This window comes from Ascaphus truei, chromosome 13 (assembly GCF_040206685.1).
Source record: "Ascaphus truei isolate aAscTru1 chromosome 13, aAscTru1.hap1, whole genome shotgun sequence".
Classification (NCBI taxonomy): domain Eukaryota; kingdom Metazoa; phylum Chordata; class Amphibia; order Anura; family Ascaphidae; genus Ascaphus; species Ascaphus truei.
This window is the reverse complement of record NC_134495.1, coordinates 47,309,344-47,333,610: the sequence shown is the minus strand read 5'-3', so window position 1 is coordinate 47,333,610 and position 24,267 is coordinate 47,309,344. Positions and strand designations below refer to the sequence as shown.

The following is a 24,267-nucleotide window of genomic DNA, read 5'->3' as shown; positions in this document are numbered from 1 at the left end:
TTCAGACCCTCTCTCAGTTTGATGTTTTACACACTACAGATAATGTCACATTGCCTACTGCTTCTTCTTTTACCGCATGTAATATTCATTATATTTGGAAAATCAGTATTTCCTCATCACGAAGTCAAAATATAAAATAGTGACTGTTTTTTTAAATAACCACTAGGTGTCAGCATTGATACATGAGAGAGATACACAATAAGCTTGCTGATCTGTACACCAGAGACTGGGTACTTAGTGTCTCTGTACACATTCATTGCACTAAAAAGAGAATCATAGGAATCCCATTTATTTCCCAACACATACAAAGGAAACTCCTATATCTGTGATGCATTATTGAGGAATCTCGAGCATTTGGAAAGTTTAAAAAATGATCACATTTTGCCTTAAATGTAATTAGCAAATTTGAGTACAGTACTGTTACTCAATATTACTGCAACCACATTGTTTATTTTACCAATGTAAATTCTAAATAATATTTGGTTAACCCTTTCCTGATGGGACTGATTTTGCCCATGGGGGCTGGACTAGACAATGGAATCTAATTACTCTCCATAGCAGAGTTTCAGAAATCATGTGCTCTCCGGCTTCGCCCCTTCCCAAGCCTTTGCTGTGAGTACAATTCCAAATACATAGTAAATGAGATGTGCCAGACATCGTGCAGATATACTGTATGTCAGTGACCCAGATAAGACACACACCCAATAACCCATCTACATCTCATTCAGGTTCCTCAGCAGATGCAGCGATTTTGGGCGTGGATATGAAAATATATATATATTTTTTTTTTTAAAGGAGCAATTTGAAGAAAGAAACAAAAACCTCAGCGCATTGACTCAATCAACACCTGTTGGAAGGAGATGCAGACTTCAAGATTTCAGCGGCTGTGATAGTGTTCTCTTAGCAATAAAAATGCAAACAGTTTTAGTACACTTTATTTCAACAATCATCCCTGCAAGTATGCATTTATTATTTTAGATATAAATATATGTATAATATATATATATATATATATATATACAGTGCTTGACAAATCACCCAAAAATCTACTCGCCGAACCAAAAAATCTACTCGCCACCTAGTCCCGCCCCTAGTCCCGCCCCCAACCCCGCCTCTAGTCCCGCCCCCAGCCACGCATTTTAAAAAAAGCCATAAATTAAATAAATTGAATAAATTCCTAGTAAGAACATTCGTTTTTGATATTAGTTTATTTATTGTATTACATTATACTACAATTAGTCCTTGGTGTGTGTGTGTGTGTGTGTATAAATGTCGAATCTAGAAAAAAAAAGCCAGATGTGAATGACTAGTTTCCTGCACCCCTTAACTAGTGTCTGGATGCCCCCGCTTCACAATATTTAAAGCAGCAATCCCGTCTGGGATCTTACCTGATCCGCAGACCCTCAAAGTCCAGGTACCCTCATTCCCGCAATGTTATACATTGGAGGGGAGGTGTTCCCTACCTGTCTTCTGGGTTAGGGGGGGTTCGATGTCTTCCGTGTGAAGCTTGAGTCAGATCTGGAAGTAAGCAGTATAGGTTATTTCAGTGTAGTATAGGGCAGTTAAGATATCCAGATCCAGAGTGTGAGAGTGTGTGGGGGAGAGAGCGAGAGTGTGTGGGGGAGAGAGCGAGAGTGTGTGGGGGAGAGAGCGAGAGTGTATGGGGGAGAGAGCGAGAGTGTGTGGGGGAGAGAGCAAGAGTGTGTGGGGGAGAGAGAGAGCGGGAGAGAGAGAGCGGGAGAGAGCGAGAGCGGGAGAGAGCGAGAGCGGGAGAGAGAGAGAGCGGGAGAGAGAGAGAGCGGGAGAGAGAGAGAGCGGGAGAGAGAGAGCGGGAGAGAGAGAGAGCGGGAGAGAGAGAGAGCGGGAGAGAGAGAGAGAGGAAGAGAGAGTGGAAGAGTGAGAGAGTGGAAGAGAGAGTGGGAGAGACAGAGAGAGAGTGGGAGAGACAGAGAAAGAGTGGGAGAGACAGAGAGAGAATGGGAAAGACAGAGAGAGAGTGGGAGAGACAGAGAGAGAGTGGGAGAGACAGAGAGAGAGTGGGAGAGACAGAGAGAGAGTGGGAGAGACAGAGAGAGTGTGAGACAGAGACAGAGAGACAGAGAGACAGAGAGGGGAGAGAGACAGAGAGGGGAGAGAGACAGAGAGGGGAGAGACGGAGAGGGGAGAGACGGAGAGGGGAGAGACGGAGAGGGGAGAGACGGACGGAGAGGGGAGAGACGGACAGAGAGGGGAGAGACGGACGGAGAGGGGAGAGACAGACGGAGAGGGGGGGAGAGACGGAGAAGGGGGGAGAGACGGAGAGGGGGGGAGAGACAGAGAGGGGGGAGAGACAGAGACGGGGCGAGAGACAGAGAAGGGGGGAGAGACGGGGGGTAACTGACTGACTGGGTGACTTTTGACTGACTGGGTGATGGGGTGGGGGGGTGGGGTGACTGACTATGTGGGATGATTGACTTATGACTGACACTATGACTGACTGGGGGACTTTTGACTGACTGGGTGGGGGGTGGGGTGACTGTGTGGGGGGTGGGGTGACTGACTGGGTGACTGGGTGGGGTGACTGACTGGGTGGGGGGTATGGTGACTGACTGGTGGAGGGGGGGTGACTGACTGGGGGGTTACCTCTGGTGTCCTGCACACACACATTCTCTCTCTCCCACACACAAACACTCAATCTCTCCCATACACACACACACACACACACACACACACACACACACACACTCAATCTCTCTCTCCCATACACACACACACACTCTCAATCTCTCTCTCATCCCCATATACACACACACACACACACACAATATCTCTCTCTCATACCCATACACACACACGGGAAGGGACGTGTGCCGGAGGGGAGAGAGAGGGGGGGGGGGAGAAACACCCCGCTACTTCCTCCCGCCCCGCGCGACCAGCGGGAGCACAGAGGGGAGAGAATCACCGGCAACTGCAATATCTTCAGACCCGCGCGGGCAGCGGGAACACAGGAGAGGGGGGGGGGAAGAAACAACCCGGCCACTACAGCATGTGACCCGCGCGGGCAGCGGGATCACCGGAGGGGGGGGGGGAAAGAAACACCCCGGCCACTACAGCATGTGACCCGCGCGGGCAGCGGGAACACCGGAGGGGGTATGGGGGAAAGAAACACCCCGGCCACTACAACATGTGACCCGCGCGGGCAGCGGGATCACCGGAGGGGGTATGGGGGAAAGAAACACCCCGGCCACTACAACATGTGACCCGCGCGGGCAGCGGGATCACCGGAGGGGGGGGGGGGGAAGGGAACACCGGAGGAGGGGGGGGAAGAAACACCCCGGCCACTACAGCATGTGACCCGCGCGGGCAGCGGGAACACCGGAGGGGGGGGAAGGATGTATCAGTGTATACAGTATATAAATATTTAAATAAAGTGCATTAAATTCCCCCCACCTGAAGCATCTGTCCAAACTCCTCCATGACTGGATCAGTAAATTGTAAATTATAGGAGCTGACACAATTATACAGGAGGGGGGGGGAGGGGGAGGAGGAGGAGGAGCAGCAGCAGCAGCAGCAGCAGCAGAAACGCACGCACTCAACCCCCCCCCCCCCCCATTACTTACCCATGCAGAAAGGGCGGTTTGAAGTCCTGGCAGCTCCATCCCGCGTCACAGCCAATCAGCTACAATTTTTTTTTTTCAAATTTTTTTTTTTCAAATTTTTTTTTTTTCGAACGGGATTTTTTTTTTGCAGAGCAGGGGAAATGTTACTGGCCACGAGCCAATATCCGATCGCAGCTGGCGAGTTGGCGACCGGGTTTGTCGAGCACTGTATATATATATATATATATATATATATATATATATATATATATAAACCAACTGTAAATATTACTGTATGTTCATATAGAGAGAGAGAGAGAGCAACTGTAAATATTACTGTATCTTCATTTGCTTGTCTTAGACAGGTCTGCAACCCTGTCTTTCCCCATTATCGCCCAGCACACAGCGTTTCCACTGCAGCAAGGGATTCTGGGAAATGACATGCAAATGAGCACATAGTGCCACCTTTTGTCTCAAGCTCATATTACACAAGCAAATCCTCAAGCCAGTGCATGCTGTTTTAAACACAGCTTTTAGACAGAGGCTGGGATGAGATGCAAAGTCAGTATACCCACTCACATAAATGTTTCAACCTTGATGGGTATCATCAGTGTGAGGTTGGTTGCTGGTATGAGACTAGACTAGGTATTCCCCACAATTAATAAGGTTATGGTTGGTTAAAACCCACCCTTTTTTTTACCCACCATAACCTTAATAATTGTGGTGAATAACTAGTCTAGTCTCATACCAGCATAGCCAGCAACCAACCTCACACTGATGATACCCATCAAGGTTGAAACATGTCTGTGAGTGGGTATACTGACTTTGCATCTCATCCCAGCCTCTGTCTAAAAGCTGTGTTTAAAACAGTATGCATTGGCTTGAGGATTTGCTTGTGTAATACTAGCTTGAGACAAAAGGTGGCACTGTGTGCTCATTTGCATGTCATTTCCCAGAATCCCTTGCTGCAGTGGAAGCGCTGTATGCTGGGTGACAATGGGGAAAGACAGGGTTGCAGACCTGTCTAAGACATGCAAATGAATATACAGGAATATTTACAGTTGCTTTATGCTTTACTGTGGAGGGTTTTTGTCACTTTTTTTACCCACCATAACCTTAATAATTGTGAGATATATCTATATCTATATCTATCAGCTGCTTATTGCTATAAATAAGTAGTTCCTGATGCCGAAGTGTTCTTGGTCTGTAGAGTAACATGAATAACTAATGCTAAAAACTCTTCAATTTGCAGCTATTGTTTTAGCAGATGAAGTGACCCAAACAGACTCAGAAAAGATACTGGGTGAAGGAACGGACATAACCCTGGATTGCAGAAATACAGTCACCAAGTACGTGCTAATCTGGTATATGCAGAAGCCCAGCGGGGTTCTGAGGTTTCTTCTTCACGATGAGTCCAAGAGAAAGGATCTGGATGAAGAGTTTAGAGAGCGGTTCTCTGCCCATCATGATGCCCAATATAAAACCTTCCCACTGACCATCACAAGGAGCAAATGGTCGGATTCCGCTACTTATTACTGTGCCCTGGAGCACACTACCTGCTGTGCAGGCTCTCGGAAGTGCAATAATTCAGCGCCAGAGACACAGGTACAGTATGATATATGGGAACTCATATAAACCCAAAGCGCCAAGGAGCCCAAAAGGGCAGATTATTATATACTGAATCTAAATAAACCAACCAGACATTGTAATATACATTCCCCCACTCGGTATTTCTAATATAACTTTGGTTTTAAATCAAAGTTGAAAGTGTAAATATATGTGTAAATATATTTAAATAGATTTGTAATAAAGGTTCGTACCCTGGAATGTGTTGTTTAATTCAACAGTTATGGATGATGTTATAGAAATGGTAACTTTAGATTCAGTTGGGAGAGGCGACACAAGCGAAACTCCTGATAGATATTGGAAGGGCGCAAAAAGGAAGAGTGAGAAACCTATACAGAACACACAAAAAAAGGATACTCCCTAAAACTGCACTCAATCCATAAAGTCTATACAATGAGTAGCGTGATAAAGATAAACTGGTTGAGGAAAATATCCACAATGACAAATACTGTACAGTATAGTGCAACAAAATTGGAAGTCAAGCGTGACTCAAGACCCTAAGGGTTTACTGTGAACATGTAGAAAACCCCAAGTAGTAATCCGTGTGTGATAAAGCATTGTTTTAGACATTGTAGTTATTTCAGAATGTACATAGTTATATAAAGTGGGGAACACAAACATAGTTGGGAAAAGTCTTAGACCATTATATAATACATTTTGGTCAATGAACTCATTGGTTGCAAGAGGAAACCAAAACATTAAAATGTGTTAAAGGTGTATCTGTCAGTGAAAGGGTTACAAACTACTGTACCTGAGCTAAACGTGAACATATTATCCAGGTGAATGAGCAGCGGACCCCTTGTGGAGCCTCATTAAACCGGCGTATAATATTTTCAAAGATGGACACAACTCACATATAATGTGTAGATCATGAAAATATCCAGTCCCTGTCGCAAAAAAACAAATGCTTTTACCATTTGATAAGCACTTAAATTATCCACCCTCTCCACCACCTTACACAAAATCAGGGTGGCTATCTCTATCCATGGGTCTGCCATATTGTAAACGTCCCATCACTTATACATTTAGAGGGGAATTAGTTACGGAAATGACTATGGAAACAAATCAATAACCGTTATGTTAGAAAAAAGCATCAGACACTATGTTAAGCAAATATGTTTTCCACATTGATGTCCTTGTGTTTTAAAGTTAAAGGTTTCACTAGAGACAAGGTAAAAAAATGCAGATCAATATGCAAAAGCATATAAAGTAGCAGACTGGGGACAGACATGTACCCTTCATCAAACTAACCAACTGCACTCTGTCCTTGGGTGGAATAAATGCAGAAACATCTCCCTGTATCCTCAGTAAAATCTCCCTGTATCATGGGAAACATCTCCCTGTATCCTGAGAAACATCTCCCTGTATCCTGAGAAACGTCCCCTGTATCCTGAGAAACATCTCCCTGTATCCTGAGAAACATCTCCCTGTATCCTGAGAAACATCTCCCTGTATCCTCAGTAAAATCTACCTGTATGCTCAGAAACATCTCCCTGTATCCTGAGAAACATCTCCCTGTATCCTGAGAAACATCTCCCTGTATCCTGAGAAACATCTCCCTGTATCCTGAGAAACATCTCCCTGTATCCTGAGAAACCTGTATCCTGAGAGACATCTCCATGTATCCTCAGTAAAATCTCCCTGTATCATGAGAAACATCTCCCTGTATCCTGAGAAACATCTCCCTGTATCCTGAGAAACATCTCCCTGTATCCTCAGTAAAATCTCCCTGTATCCTTAGAAACATCTCCGTCTCCTGAGAAACATCTCCCTTTATCCTGAGAAACATCTCCCTGTATCCTGAGAAACATCTCCCTGTATCCTGAGAAACCTCTCCCTGTATCCTCAGTAAAATCTCCCTGTATCATGAGAAACATCTCCCTGTATCCTGAGAAACATCTCCCTGTATCCTGAGAAACATCTCCCTGTATCCTCAGAAAAATCTCCCTGTAACCTGAGAAACATCTCCCTGTATCCTCAGTAAAATCTCCCTGTATCCTTAGAAACATCTCTGTCTCCTGAGAAACATCTCCCTTTATCCTGAGAAACATCTCCCTGTATCCTGAGAAACATCTCCCTGTATCCTGAGAAACCTCTCCCTGTATCCTCAGTAAAATCTCCCTGTATCCTGAGAAACATCTCCCTGTATCCTGAGAAACATCTCCCTGTATCCTGAGAAACATCTCCCTGTATCCTGAGAAACCTCTCCCTGTATCCTGAGAAACATCTTCCTGTATCCTCAGTAAATTCTCCCTGTATCCTGAGAAACATCTCCCTGTATCCTGAGAAACATCTCCCTGTATCCTCAGTAAATTCTCCCTGTATCCTGAGAAACATCTCCCTGTATCCTCAGTAAATTCTCCCTGTATCCTCAGTATTGCTCCACGTATTACCCCGCTTAGCCTGTAGTACCTCGCTGCTTGGCTCGGTAAGACTCCCTTTATTACCTAACTCATGAAAAAGAAATAATATGTGGAAATAGTTACCCTGATTGTGAGGGAAATGAAGCAGAGGCAAATTCTATACAATGGTTACTCATCCTCTGGAAGGCCTGCTCATACGCTAATGGGGCAGGAATTGCTTTCTCCCTATGTTTACTGTTACATGACAAGCCCTTTCCCAGCATTCCTTGCATTAAACATGTTCTGTACAAGTAAGGTAGAAAATGGGACATATACAGCATCATGTAATATAAAAACTCCAAAAGCATACATATAATATGGGGCTTCCGTGTGTCTATAAAAGCCTCTCTCTCCCTCCCCCTCTGTAGTGCCCTTGAAATGTTTGCCTTTATCTCATCACAGCACTTTGATGAGTGAGAGATCCGGCTCATTTTGTGCCCATTCCCTTTATATATTTTGTCCTCACCCATTTGTACACAGACTTTCTACCATCTACACTGAGAAGCTCCATTAACATGAAGGAGATTCCCATATTAATTGTTATCATGATCCGCTTATGGAGTAAGTATTTTCCTGTGTGTGTGTGTGTGTGTGTAATATATATGTGTGTGTGTGTGTGTGTGTGTGTGTGTGTGTGTGTGTGTGTGTGTGTGTGTGTGTGTGTGTGTGTGTGTGTGTGTGTGTGTGTGTGTGTGTGTGTGTGTGTGTGTGTGTGTGTGTGTGTGTTTTCTTGGCAGGTGCATTTAGCAAATAATGAAAATCTTCTGGGGTGAAATGATTGAATTTTTTCGCAATCTATGAAGTTTTCACTGAAGGACAAACCGTGACCCAGCCTACAGCTGATATCGCGGTGAAGGAAGGAGAGTCGGTGACTCTACACTGCACCTACAGCACAGGGTACCCTACACTCATGTGGTATCTTCAAGACACCAGCAAAGCCATTCACTTCATACTCCATGACCAGTCCAAGTCTGAACACCTAGGACCAGGATTTAGAGGCAGGTTCTCAGCTGCGGTCAGCAGAGCTCAGAGGTCATTCCCATTGACCATATCGAAATCGGAGCTGGAAGATTCTGCTTTATATTACTGTGTCCTCAGAGACACAATGCTAGAAAGGTCGTACACAGGTGCACAAAAACCCAGGTAACACAAGAGTGCAGTATCAGAACATGCAAAGAGACAGCCAGTCACACGGACAGGCAAATAAGTGTGTGACATATGGATCTGTTATATTCAATGTTGGGAAGCAGTCATTTAATAAATACTGTGAACACCATGCAAGGGTTTTAAAATAAGTATACTTATTACATTGACAAAATGGGATATTCTGCTAAAAGAAGCGAGGCTTAAAGGCAATATCCATGTAAACATACCCTGTATCATGGAGCATTTTTACTGCATAACTTTAGTACTTAAAGCAGTGCCTCAAAAACTGGGCGATATAATTCAGTATAATGTGTATAATCCAAATACTCAGGTACTTAATAGGTAAATATAATTTAATCCAGACTCATATTAGTGCACCCAACCCTATATACTGTAGATGCAAACATTTACTGGGTTTACTTTCCCACATATGGATCTGATTTGAACTGCTAGTGTTCGCTGACAGATTAAAACATGGCCAGATACCCTAGTGAAGAATAACTATGCCCGGAATCACTTGTGTTATCTAAACGTCCCATCACTTATACATTTAGAGGGGAATTAGTTACGGAATTGACCTTAACCTCACCCTCAGTAGCACACTACCATAACCTCACCCTCAGTAGCACACTACCATAACTTCACCCTCAGTAGCACACTACCATAACTTCACCCTCAGTAGCACACTACCTTAACCTCACCCTTAGTAGCACACTACCATAACCTCACCCTCAGTAGCACACGACCTTAACCTCACCCTCAGTAGCACACTACCTTAACCTCACCCTCAGTAGCACACTACCTTAACCTCACCCTCAGTAGCACACTACCTTAACCTCACCCTCAGTAGCACACTACCTTAACCTCACCCTAAGAAGCATATTCCACGTAAACATATTTATTATAAAGTAACCTGAAGTTTGACTGTGAGTGGAAACAGTTTCTCTTTTTGACTCATCTGAAATGTAACTTACAAAGATCACTGCAATTACTGAACTTCACTCCCACAAGGTTATCTGCACCCTCCAGTGACTGAGGTTTCTGTAGCTGCTCAGTCCGAATTCACCTCGGATATAAACCTTAGCATAAAATCACTTAACACAGATTATTGGAAACTGACCTTTATTTCCCTATGAGTTGGAAACCTGTGAAAAGTTGTTTGAGCAGAAAGACAGAGCAGCAAATCTCAGGTGTCCCTTCTATTCATGTGTCCTGTTCAGTTCTTTGTAGGGGGATTAGCGTCAGTAGGTGGTGATGATATACTGATACTTGTGCTGCCGCATACTGTATACATCTGTCTGTATTACAAGTCTCTCCTACTGGAACACACTGTCACTCATTCAAAATCTCTAATTAAAAGGCAGTCGCGCTCATTAGACCCTCTTTGGGAGGAAGACTTGGGTGTTTCCTGCATCAAATTGCTTCTATTTAACTTACATTAATGAATTCAGTTAATGACTTTAATATTGTACAGAACTTCCAGGTCTCACCATGTTTACATAACTTGACCTTTCTGAGCCATAGGTGAATCCAGACAGGGCAGGTTTAATCCACAGATATTCGGTGCCTCTAATGTGTTTGCGCTGAGTTGCTCCAAACCTCCGCACGATGCGTCTTTGCGCAGTCAGGGGCCTCTGTTTCCTCTTTGCTTTGATCCCAGGTGTGGATTCCGAGTTCAAGCTGACACAGGCTGGTGACAGTAGGACAGCCAAGGCTGGAGAGCAGGTAACTTTCCAGTGCAGCGTCTCCGGGGGGAGAATGGAGGATTACTGGATGTATTGGTACAAGAAGGAGACTGGGGGACAGGTGCTTTGGATTTACCGAGAAGGAGAACTGTGCGGCCCTGGATTTGAAGCTACTGTTGTGGGCAACATCTACACCTCCAAGAACCTGTGCACTCTTCAGATAAGAAGAGCAGAAGTGACAGACAGTGGGGTGTATTATTGTGCTGCTGGGGAAGCACCTTGCTCAACAACTGCTGTGTTCAATGCAAGAACCTGCTGGCTTCCTTCCTGCACCTCCAACTGCTCACCTCCAGCTGATCTTCACAGCACCTACTCCCCACACCTCCATCTGCTCTGCACAGCACCTACTCCCCACACCTCAATCTGCTCTGCACAGCACCTACTCCCCACACCTCCATCTGCTCTGCAAAAGCACCTACTCCCCACACCTCCATCTGCTCTGCACAGCACCTACTCCCCACACCTCCATCTGCTCTGCAAAGCACCTACTCCCCACACCTCCATCTGATCTTCACAGCACCTACTCCCCACACCTCCATCTGCTCTGCAAAGCACCTACTCCCCACACATCCATCTGATCTTCACAGCACATACTCCCCACACCTCCAGCTGTTCTTCACAGCACCTACTCCCCACACCTCCAGCTGATCTTCACAGCACCTACTCCCCACACCTCCATCTGTTCTGCACAGCACCTACTCCCCACACCTCCATCTGCTCTGCACAGCACCTACTCCCCACACCTCCATCTGCTCTGCACAGCACCTACTCCCCACACCTCCATCTGCTCTGCACAGCACCTACTCCCCACACCGCCATCTGCTCTGCACAGCACCTACTCCCCACACCTCCATCTGCTCTGCAAAGCACCTACTCCCCACACCTCCATCTGCTCTGCACAGCACCTATTCCCCACACCTCCATCTGTTCTGCACAGCACATACTCCCCACACCTCAAGCTGATCTTCACAGCACCTACTCCCCACACCTCCATCTGCTCTGCACAGCACCTACTCCCCACACCTCCATCTGTTCTGCACAGCGCCTACTCCCCACACCTCCATCTGCTCTGCACAGCACCTACTCCCCACACCTCCATCTGCTCTGCACAGCGCCTACTCCCCACACACCCATCTGCTCTGCACAGCGCATACTCCCCACACCTCCATCTGTTCTGCACAGCGCCTACTCCCCACACCTCCATCTGCTCTGCACAGCGCCTACTCCCCACACACCCATCTGCTCTGCACAGCGCATACTCCCCACACCTCCATCTGCTCTGCACAGCACCTACTCCCCACACCTCCATCTGCTCTGCACAGCGCCTAATCCCCACACACCCATCTGCTCTGCACAGCGCATACTCCCCACACCTCCATCTGCTCTGCACAGCGCCTACTCCCCACACCTCCATCTGCTCTGCACAGCACCTACTCCCCACACCTCCATCTGCTCTGCACAGCACCTACTCCCCACACCTCCATCTGCTCTGCACAGCGCCTACTCCCCACACACCCATCTGCTCTGCACAGCGCATACTCCCCACACCTCCATCTGCTCTGCACAGCGCCTACTCCCCACACCTCCATCTGCTCTGCACAGCACCTACTCCCCACACCTCCATCTGCTCTGCACAGCACCTACTCCCCACACCTCCATCTGTTCTGCACAGCGCCCACTCCCCACACCACCATCTGATCTGCACAGCACCTACTCACCACACCTCCATCTGCTCTGAACAGCACCTACTCCCCACACCTCCATCTGCTCTGCACAGCGCCTACTCCCCACACCTCCATCTGCTCTGCACAGCACCTACTCCCCACACCTCCATCTGCTCTGCACAGCGCCTACTGCCCACACCTCCATCTGCTCTGCAAAGCGCCTACTCCCCACACCTCCATCTGCTCTGCACAGCACCTACTCCCCACACCTCCATCTGCTCTGCACAACGCCTACTCCCCACACCTCCATCTGCTCTGCACAGCGCCTACTCCCCACACCTCCATCTGCCCTGCATAGCACCTATTCCCCACACCTCCATCTGCTCTGCACAGCACCTACTCCCCACACCTCCATCTGCTCTGCACAGCACCTACTCCACACACCTCCATCTGTTCTGCACAGCACCTACTCCACACACCCTCATCTGCTCTGCACAGCACATACTACCCACACCTCCATCTGATTTGCACAGCACCTACTCCCCACACCTCTATCTGCTCTGCACAGCACCTACTCCCCACACCTCCATCTGCTCTGCACAGCACCTACTCCCCACACCCTCATCTGCTCTGCACAGCACATACTACCCACACCTCCATCTGCTTTGCACAGCACCTACTCCCCACACCTCCATCTGCTCTGCACAGCGCCTACTCCCCACACCTCCATGTGCTCTGCACCGCGCCTACTTCCCACACCTCCATCTGCTCTGCACAGCCCCTACTTCCCACACCCCCATCTGCTCTGCACAGCACCTACTCCCCACACCTCCATCTGCTCTGCACAGCACCTACTCCCCACACCTCCATCTGCTCTGCACAGCGCCTACTTCCCACACCTCCATCAGCTCTGCACAGCACATACTCCCCACAACTCCAACTGTTCTGCAAGGCACCTACTCCCCTCACCTCCATCTGCTCTGCACAGCACCTACTCCCCACACATCCATCTGCTCTGCACAGCACCTACTCCCCACACCTCCATCTGCTCTGCACAGCACAGACTACCCACACCTCCATCTGCTTTGCACAGCACCTACTCCCCACACCTCCATCTGCTCTGCACAGCACCTACTTCCCACACCTCCATCTGCTCTGCACAGCAGCTTCTCCCCACACCTCCATCTGCTCTGCACAGCCCCTACTTCCCATACCTCCATCTGCTCTGCACAGCACCTACTCCCCACACCTCCATCGGCTCTGCACAGCACCTACTTCCCACACCTCCATCTGCTCTGCACAGCACCTACTTCCCACACCTCAATCAGCTCTGCACAGCACCTACTCCCCACACCTCCATCTGCTCTGCACAGCACCTACTTCCCACACCTCCATCTGCTCTGCACAGCACCTACTCCCCACACCCCAATCTGTTCTGCACAGCACCTACTCCCCACACCTCCTTCTGCTCTGCACAGCACCTACTTCCCACACCCCCATCTGCTCTGCACAGCACCTACTCCCCACACCCCAATCTGTTCTGCACAGCACCCAGTCCCCACACCTCCATCTGTTCTGCACAGCACCTGCTCCCCACACCCTCATCTGCTCTGCACAGAATCTACTACCCACACCTCCATCTGCTCTGCACAGCACCTACTCCCCACACCTCCATCGGCTCGGCACAGCACCTACTTTCCACACCTTAATCTGCTCTGCACAGCACCTACTCCCCACACCTCCATCTGCTCTGCACAGCACCTACTCCCCACACCTCCATCTGCTCTGCACAGCACCTACTCCCCACACCCTCATCTGCTCTGCACAGCACATACTACCCACACCTCCATCTGCTTTGCACAGCACCTACTCCCCACACCTCCATCTGCTCTGCACAGCGCCTACTCCCCACACCTCCATGTGCTCTGCACCGCGCCTACTTCCCACACCTCCATCTGCTCTGCACAGCCCCTACTTCCCACACCCCCATCTGCTCTGCACAGCACCTACTCCCCACACCTCCATCTGCTCTGCACAGCACCTACTCCCCACACCTCCATCTGCTCTGCACAGCGCCTACTTCCCACACCTCCATCAGCTCTGCACAGCACATACTCCCCACAACTCCAACTGTTCTGCAAGGCACCTACTCCCCTCACCTCCATCTGCTCTGCACAGCACCTACTCCCCACACATCCATCTGCTCTGCACAGCACCTACTCCCCACACCTCCATCTGCTCTGCACAGCACAGACTACCCACACCTCCATCTGCTTTGCACAGCACCTACTCCCCACACCTCCATCTGCTCTGCACAGCACCTACTTCCCACACCTCCATCTGCTCTGCACAGCAGCTTCTCCCCACACCTCCATCTGCTCTGCACAGCCCCTACTTCCCATACCTCCATCTGCTCTGCACAGCACCTACTCCCCACACCTCCATCGGCTCTGCACAGCACCTACTTCCCACACCTCCATCTGCTCTGCACAGCACCTACTTCCCACACCTCAATCTGCTCTGCACAGCACCTACTCCCCACACCTCCATCTGCTCTGCACAGCACCTACTTCCCACACCTCCATCTGCTCTGCACAGCACCTACTCCCCACACCCCAATCTGTTCTGCACAGCACCTACTCCCCACACCTCCTTCTGCTCTGCACAGCACCTACTTCCCACACCCCCATCTGCTCTGCACAGCACCTACTCCCCACACCCCAATCTGTTCTGCACAGCACCCAGTCCCCACACCTCCATCTGTTCTGCACAGCACCTGCTCCCCACACCCTCATCTGCTCTGCACAGAATCTACTACCCACACCTCCATCTGCTCTGCACAGCACCTACTCCCCACACCTCCATCGGCTCGGCACAGCACCTACTTTCCACACCTTAATCTGCTCTGCACAGCACCTACTCCCCACACCTCCATCTGCTCTGCACAGCACCTACTTCCCACACCTCCATCTGCTCTGCACAGCACCTACTCCCCACACCTCCATCTGCTCTGCACAGCACCTACTTCCCACACCTCCATCTGCTCTGCACAACACCTACTTCCCACACCTCCATCTGCTCTGCACAGCACCTACTCCCCTCACCTCCATCTGTTCTGCACAGCACCTACTCCCCACAACTCCATCTGCTCTGCAAAGCACCTACTCCCCTCACCTCCATCTGCTCCGCACAGCATCAACTCCCCACACCTCAATCTGTTCTGTACAGCACCTACTCCCCACACCTTCATCTGTTCTTCACAGCACCTACTCCCCACACCTCCATCTGCAATGCACAGCACCTACTCCCCACCCCTCTATCTGTTCTCCACAGCACCTACTCCATAAACCTCCATCTGCTCTGCACCGCACCTACTCCCTACACCTCCATCTGCTCTGCACAGCACCTACTTCCCTCACCTCCATCTGCTCTGCACAGCACCTACTCCCCACACCTCCATCTGCTCTGCACAGCACCTACTCCCCTCACCTCCATCTGCTCTGCACAGCACCTACTCCCCACACCTCCATCTGCTCTGCACAGAACCTACTCCCCACACCTCCATCTGCTCTGCACAGCACCTACTTCCCACACCTCCATCTGCTCTGCACAGCGCCTACTTCCCACACCTCCATCTGCTCTGCACAGTACCTACTGCCCACACCTCCAGCTGTTCTGCAAGGCACCTACTCCCCACACCTCCATCTGCTCTGCACAACGCCTACTTCCCACACCTCCATCTACTCTGCACAGCACCTACTCCCCACACCTCCATCTGCTCTGCACAGCACATACTCCCCACACCTCCAACTGTTCTGCAAGGCACCTACTCCCCTCACCTCCATCTGCTCTGCACAGCACCTACTCCCCACACCTCCATCTGCTCTTCACAGCACCTACTCCCCACACCTTCATCTGCTCTGCACAACGCCTACTTCCCACACCTCCATCTACTCTGCACAGCACCTACTCCCTACACCTCCATCTGCTCTGCACAGCACCTACTCCCCACACCTCTGTCTGCTCTGCACAGCACCTACTCCTCACACCTCCATCTGCTCTGCACTGCACCTACTCCCCACACCCTCATCTGCTCTGCACAGCACCTACTCCCCACACCTCCATCTGCTCTGCACAGCAGCTTCTCCCCACACCTCCATTTGCTCTGCACATCCCCTACTTCCCACACCTCCATCTGCTCTGCACAGCACCTACTCCCCACACCTCCATCGGCTCTGCACAGCACCTACTTCCCACACCTCAATCTGCTCTGCACAGCACCTACTCCCCACACCTCCATCTGCTCTGCACAGCACCTACTTCCCACACCTCCAACTGCACTGCACAGCACCTACTCCCCACACCCCAATCTGTTCTGCACAGCACCTACTCCCCACACCTCCTTCTGCTCTGCACAGCACCTACTTCCCACACCCCCATCTGCTCTGCACAGCACCTACTCCCCACACCCCAATCTGTTCTGCACAGCACCCAGTCCCCACACCTCCATCTGTTCTGCACAGCACCTACTCCCCACACCCTCATCTGCTCTGCACAGAACCTACTCCCCACACCTCCATCTGCTCTGCACAGCACCTACTCCCCACACCTCCATCTGCTCTGCACAGCGCCTACTCCCCACACCTCCATCTGCTCTGCACAGCACCTACTCCCCACACCTCCAACGATTCGGCACAGCACCTACTTTCCACACCTCCATCTGCTCTGCACAGCAGCTTCTCCCCACACCTCCATCTGCTCTGCACAGCCCCTACTTCCCACACCTCCATCTGCTCTGCACAGCACCTACTCCCCACACCTCCATCGGCTCTGCACAGCACCTACTTCCCACACCTCAATCTGCTCTGCACAGCACCTACTCCTCACACCTCCATCTGCTCTGCACAGCACCTACTTCCCACACCTCCATCTGCTCTGCACAGCACCTACTCCCCACACCCCAATCTGTTCTGCACAGCACCTACTCCCCACACCTCCTTCTGCTCTGCACAGCACCTACTTCCCACACCCCCATCTGCTCTGCACAGCACCTACTCCCCACACCCCAATCTGTTCTCCACAGCACCCAGTCCCCACACCTCCATCTGTTCTGCACAGCACCTACTCCCCACACCCTCATCTGCTCTGCACAGAACCTACTCCCCACACCTCCATCTGCTCTGCACAGCACCTACTCCCCACACCTCTATCTGCTCTGCACAGCGCCTACTCCCCACACCTCCATCTGCTCTGCACAGCACCTACTCCCCACACCTCCAACGGCTCGGCACAGCACCTACTTTCCACACCTCCATCTGCTCTGCACAGCACCTACTCCCCACACCTCCATCTGCTCTGCACAGCACCTACTCCCCACACCCCCATCTGCTCTGCACAGCACCTACTCCCCACAACCTAATCTGCTCTGCACAGCACCTACTCCCCACACCCTCATCTGCTCTGCACAGCACCTACTACCCACACCTCCATCTGTTCTGCACAGCACCTACTCCCCACACCCTCATCTGCTCTGCACAGCACCTACTCCCCACACCTCCATCGGCTCAGCACAGCACCTACTTTCCACACCTCAATCTGCTCTGCACAGCACCTCCTCCCCACACCTCCATCTGCTCTGCACAGCACCTACTCCCCACACCTCCATCTGCTCTGCACAGCACCTACTTCCCACACCTCCAACTGCTCTGCACAGCACCTACTCCCCACACCTCCATCTGCTCTGCACAGCACCTACTCCCCACACCTCCATCTGTTCTGCACAGCGCCTACTCCCCACACCTCCATCTGCTCTGCACAGCACCTACTCCCCACACCTCCATCTGCTCTGCACAGCACCTACTCCCCACACCTCAATCTGCTCTGCACAGCACCTACTCCCCACACCTCCATCTGCTCTGCACAGCACCTACTCCCCACACCTCCATCTGCTCTGCACAGCACCTACTCCCCTCACCTCCAACTGTTCTGCACAGCACCTACTCCCCACACCTCCATCTTCTCTGCACAGCGCCTACTCCCCACACCTCCATCTGCCCTGTACAGCACCTACTCCCCACACCTCCATCGGCTCTGCACAGCACCTACTTCCCACACCTCAATCTGCTCTGCACAGCACCTACTCCCCACACCTCCATCTGCTCTGCACAGCACCTACTTCCCACACCTCCATCTGCACTGCACAGCACCTACTCCCCACACCCCAATCTGTTCTGCACAGCACCTACTCCCCACAGCTCCTTCTGCTCTGCACAGCACCTACTTCCCACACCCCCATCTGCTCTGCACAGCACCTACTTCCCACACCCCCATCTGCTCTGCACAGCACCTACTCCCCACACCCCAATCTGTTCTGCACAGCACCCAGTCCCCACACCTCCATCTGTTCTGCACAGCACCTACTCCCCACACCCTCATCTGCTCTGCACAGAACCTACTCCCCACACCTCCATCTGCTCTGCACAGCACCTACTCCCCACACCTCCATCTGCTCTGCACAGCGCCTACTCCCCACACCTCCATCTGCTCTGCACAGCACCTACTCCCCACACCTCCATCGGCTCTGCACAGCACCTACTTTCCACACCTCCATCTGCTCTGCACAGCACCTACTCCCCACACCTCCATCTGCTCTGCTCAGCAGCTTCTCCCCACACCTCCATCTGCTCTGCACAGCACCTACTCCCCACACCCCAATCTGTTCTGCACAGCACCTACTCCCCACACCTCCTTCTGCTCTGCACAGCACCTACTTCCCACACCCCCATCTGCTCTGCACAGCACCTACTCCCCACACCCCAATCTGTTCTGCACAGCACCCAGTCCCCACACCCCCATCTGCTCTGCACAGCACCTACTCCCCACACCCCAATCTGTTCTGCACAGCACCCAGTCCCCACACCTCCTTCTGCTCTGCACAGCACCTACTTCCCACACCCTCATCTGCTCTGCACAGAACCTACTCCCCACACCTCCATCTGCTCTGCACAGCACCTACTACCCACACCTCCATCTGCTCTGCACAGCGCCTACTCCCCACACCTCCATCTGCTCTGCACAGCACCTACTCCCCACACCTCCAACGGTTCGGCACAGCACCTAATTTCCACACCCCCATCTGCTCTGCACAGCACCTACTCCCCACACCTCCATCTGTTCTGCACAGCACCTACTCCCCACAACCAAATCTGCTCTGCACAGCACCTACTCCCCATACCTCCATCTGCTCTGCACAGCACCTACTCCCCACACCTCCATCCGCTCTGCACAGCACCTACTCCCCACACCCCCATCTGCTCTGCACAGCACCTACTCCCCACAACCCAATCTGCTCTGCACAGCACCTACTCCCCACACCTCCATCTGTTCTGCACAGCACCTACTCCCCACACCCTCATCTGCTCTGCACAGCACCTACTCCCCACACCCCCATCTGCTCTGCACAGCACCTACTCCCCACAACCCAATCTGTTCTGCACAGCACCTACTCCCCACACCCTCATCTGCTCTGCACAGCACCTACTACCAACACCTCCATATGCTCTGCACAGCACCTACTCCCCACACCTCCATCTGCTCTGCACAGCGCCTACTCCCCACACCTCCATCTGCTCTGCACAGCGCCTACTCCCCCCACCTCCATCGGCTCAGAACAGCACCTACTCCCCACACCTCCATCTGCTCTGCACAGCACCTAATCCCCACACCTCCATCTGCTCTGCACAGCACCTACTCCCCACACCTCCATCTGCTCTGCACAGCGCCTACTCCCCACACCTCCATCGGCTCTGCACAGCACCTACTCCCCACACCTCCATCGGCTCAGAACAGCACCTACTCCCCACACCTCCATCTGCTCTGCACAGCACCTAATCCCCACACCTCCATCTGCTCTGCACAGCACCTACTCCCCACACCTCCATCTGCTCTGCACAGCGCCTACTCCCCACACCTCCATCTGTTCTGCACAGCGCCTACTTCCCACACCTCCATCTGCTCTGCACAGCACCTACTCCCTACACCTCCATCTGTTCTGCAAAACACCTAATCCCCACACCTCCATCTGCTCTGCACAGCACCTACTCCCCACACCTCCATCTGCTCTGCACAGCGCCTACTCCCCACACTCCATCTGTTCTGCACAGCGCCTACTTCCCACACCTCCATCTGCTCTGCACAGCACCTACTCCCCACACCTCCATCTGCTCTGCACAGCACCTACTCCCCACACCTCAATCTGTTCTGCACAGCACCTACTCCCCACACCTCCATCTGTTCTGCACAGCACCTACTCCCCACACCTCCATCTGCTCTGCACAGCACCTACTTCCCACACCTCCATCTGCACTGCACAGCACCTACTCCCCACACCCCAATCTGTTCTGCACAGCACCTACTCCCCACAGCTCCTTCTGCTCTGCACAGCACCTACTTCCCACACCCCCATCTGCTCTGCACAGCACCTACTTCCCACACCCCCATCTGCTCTGCACAGCACCTACTCCCCACACCCCAATCTGTTCTGCACAGCACCCAGTCCCCACACCTCCATCTGTTCTGCACAGCACCTACTCCCCACACCCTCATCTGCTCTGCACAGAACCTACTCCCCACACCTCCATCTGCTCTGCACAGCACCTACTCCCCACACCTCCATCTGCTCTGCACAGCGCCTACTCCCCACACCTCCATCTGCTCTGCACAGCACCTACTCCCCACACCCCAATCTGTTCTGCACAGCACCTACTCCCCACACCTCCATCTGCTCTGCACAGCACCTACTCCCCACACCCTCATCTGCTCTGCACAGAACCTACTCCCCACACCTCCATCTGCTCTGCACAGCACCTACTACCCACACCTCCATCTGCTCTGCACAGCGCCTACTCCCCACACCTCCATCTGCTCTGCACAGCACCTACTCCCCACACCTCCAACGGCTCGGCACAGCACCTACTTTCCACACCTCCATCTGCTCTGCACAGCGCCTACTTCCCACACCTCCATCTGCTCTGCACAGCGCCTACTCCCCACACCTCCATCTGCTCTGCACAGCGCCTACTCCCCACACCTCCATCTGCTCTGCACAGCACCTACTTCCCACACCTCCATCTGCTCTGCACAGCACCTACTCCCCACACCTCCATCTGCTCTGCACAGCACCTACTCCCCACACCTCCATCTGCTCTGCACAGCACCTACTCCCCACACCTCCATCTGCTCTGCACAGTACCTACTGCCCACACCTCCAGCTGTTCTGCAAGGCACCTACTCCCCACACCTCCATCTGCTCTGCACAACGCCTACTTCCCACACCTCCATCTACTCTGCACAGCACCTACTCCCCACACCTCCATCTGCTCTGCACAGCACATACTCCCCACACCTCCAACTGTTCTGCAAGGCACCTACTCCCCTCACCTCCATCTGCTCTGCACAGCACCTACTCCCCACACCTCCATCTGCTCTGCACAGCACCTACTCCCCACACCTCCATCTGCTCTGCACAACGCCTACTTCCCACACCTCCATCTACTCTGCACAGCACCTACTCCCCACACCTCCATCTGCTCTGCACAGCACATACTCCCCACACCTCCATCTGCTCTGCACAGCACCTACTCCCCACACCTCTGTCTGCTCTGCACAGCACCTACTCCTCACACCTCCATCTGCTCTACACAGCACCTACTCCCCACACCCTCATCTGCTCTGCACAGCACCTACTCCCCACACCTCCATCTGCTCTGCACAGCAGCTTCTCCCTACACCTCCATCTGCTCTGCACAGCCCCTACTTCCCACACCTCCATCGGCTCTGCACAGCACCTACTCCCCACACCTCCATCTGCTCTGCACAGCACCTACTTCCCACACCTCCATCTGCACTGCACAGCACCTACTCCCCACACCCCAATCTGTTCTGCACAGCACCTACTCCCCACAGCTCCTTCTGCTCTGCACAGCACCTACTTCCCACACCCCCATCTGCTCTGCACAGCACCTACTTCCCACACCCCCATCTGCTCTGCACAGCACCTACTTCCCACACCCCCATCTGTTCTGCACAGCACCCAGTCCCCACACCTCCATCTGTTCTGCACAGCACCTACTCCCCACACCCACATCTGCTCTGCACAGAACCTACTCCCCACACCTCCATCTGCTCTGCACAGCACCTACTCCCCACACCTCCATCTGCTCTGCACAGCGCCTACTCCCCACACCTCCATCTGCTCTGCACAGCACCTACTCCCCACACCTCCATCGGCTCTGCACAGCACCTACTTTCCACACCTCCATCTGCTCTGCACAGCACCTACTCCCCACACCTCCATCTGCTCTGCTCAGCAGCTTCTCCCCACACCTCCATCTGCTCTGCACAGCACCTACTTTCCACACCTCAATCTGCTCTGCACAGCACCTACTCCCCACACCTCCATCTGCTCTGCACAGCACCTACTTCCCACACCTCCATCTGCTCTGCACAGCACCTACTCCCCACACCCCAATCTGTTCTGCACAGCACCTACTCCCCACACCTCCTTCTGCTCTGCACAGCACCTACTTCCCACACCCCCATCTGCTCTGCACAGCACCTACTCCCCACACCCCAATCTGTTCTGCACAGCACCCAGTCCCCACACCTCCATCTGTTCTGCACAGCACCTACTCCCCACACCTCCTTCTGCTCTGCACAGCACCTACTTCCCACACCCTCATCTGCTCTGCACAGAACCTACTCCCCACACCTCCATCTGCTCTGCACAACACCTACTACCCACACCTCCATCTGCTCTGCACAGCGCCTACTCCCCACACCTCCATCTGCTCTGCACAGCACCTACTCCCCACACCTCCAACGGTTCGGCACAGCACCTACTTTCCACACCCCCATCTGCTCTGCACAGCACCTACTCCCCACACCTCCATCTGTTCTGCACAGCACCTACTCCCCACAACCCAATCTGCTCTGCACAGCACCTACTCCCCATACCTCCATCTGCTCTGCACAGCACCTACTCCCCACACCTCCATCCGCTCTGCACAGCACCTACTCCCCACACCCCCATCTGCTCTGCACAGCACCTACTCCCCACAACCCAATCTGCTCTGCACAGCACCTACTCCCCACACCTCCATCTGTTCTGCACAGCACCTACTCCCCACACCCTCATCTGCTCTGCACAGCACCTACTCCCCACACCCCCATCTGCTCTGCACAGCACCTACTCCCCACAACCCAATCTGTTCTGCACAGCACCTACTCCCCACACCCTCATCTGCTCTGCACAGCACCTACTACCCACACCTCCATATGCTCTGCACAGCACCTACTCCCCACACCTCCATCTGCTCTGCACAGCGCCTACTCCCCACACCTCCATCTGCTCTGCACAGCGCCTACTCCCCCCACCTCCATCGGCTCAGAACAGCACCTACTCCCCACACCTCCATCTGCTCTGCACAGCACCTAATCCCCACACCTCCATCTGCTCTGCACAGCACCTACTCCCCACACCTCCATCTGCTCTGCACAGCGCCTACTCCCCACACCTCCATCGGCTCTGCACAGCACCTACTCCCCACACCTCCATCGGCTCAGAACAGCACCTACTCCCCACACCTCCATCTGCTCTGCACAGCACCTAATCCCCACACCTCCATCTGCTCTGCACAGCACCTACTCCCCACACCTCCATCTGCTCTGCACAGCGCCTACTCCCCACACCTCCATCTGTTCTGCACAGCGCCTACTTCCCACACCTCCATCTGCTCTGCACAGCACCTACTCCCCACACCTCCATCTGTTCTGCAAAACACCTAATCCCCACACCTCCATCTGCTCTGCACAGCACCTACTCCCCACACCTCCATCTGCTCTGCACAGCGCCTACTCCCCACACTCCATCTGTTCTGCACAGCGCCTACTTCCCACACCTCCATCTGCTCTGCACAGCACCTACTCCCCACACCTCCATCTGCTCTGCACAGCACCTACTCCCCACACCTCAATCTGTTCTGCACAGCACCTACTCCCCACACCTCCATCTGTTCTGCACAGCACCTACTCCCCACACCTCCATCTG

General features: G+C 52.5%; 2 gene segments (V, D, J or C); both read left to right on the top strand.

Annotated features, from left to right (window-relative positions):
• The first annotated feature begins 4,805 nt into the window (after nt 1-4,805).
• Nucleotides 4,806-5,213, top strand: LOC142464649 (T cell receptor alpha variable 19-like). The segment is given in 1 exon segment: nt 4,806-5,213. A coding segment is annotated over 1 exon segment (408 nt).
• A 2,781-nt stretch (nt 5,214-7,994) lies between these two features.
• LOC142465297 (T cell receptor delta constant-like) overlaps nt 7,995-24,267 on the top strand; it is a 76,619-nt gene continuing 60,346 nt past the window's right edge. The window contains 1 exon segment of the C gene segment in view: nt 7,995-8,167. Coding sequence covers nt 8,122-8,167 — 46 coding nt within the window.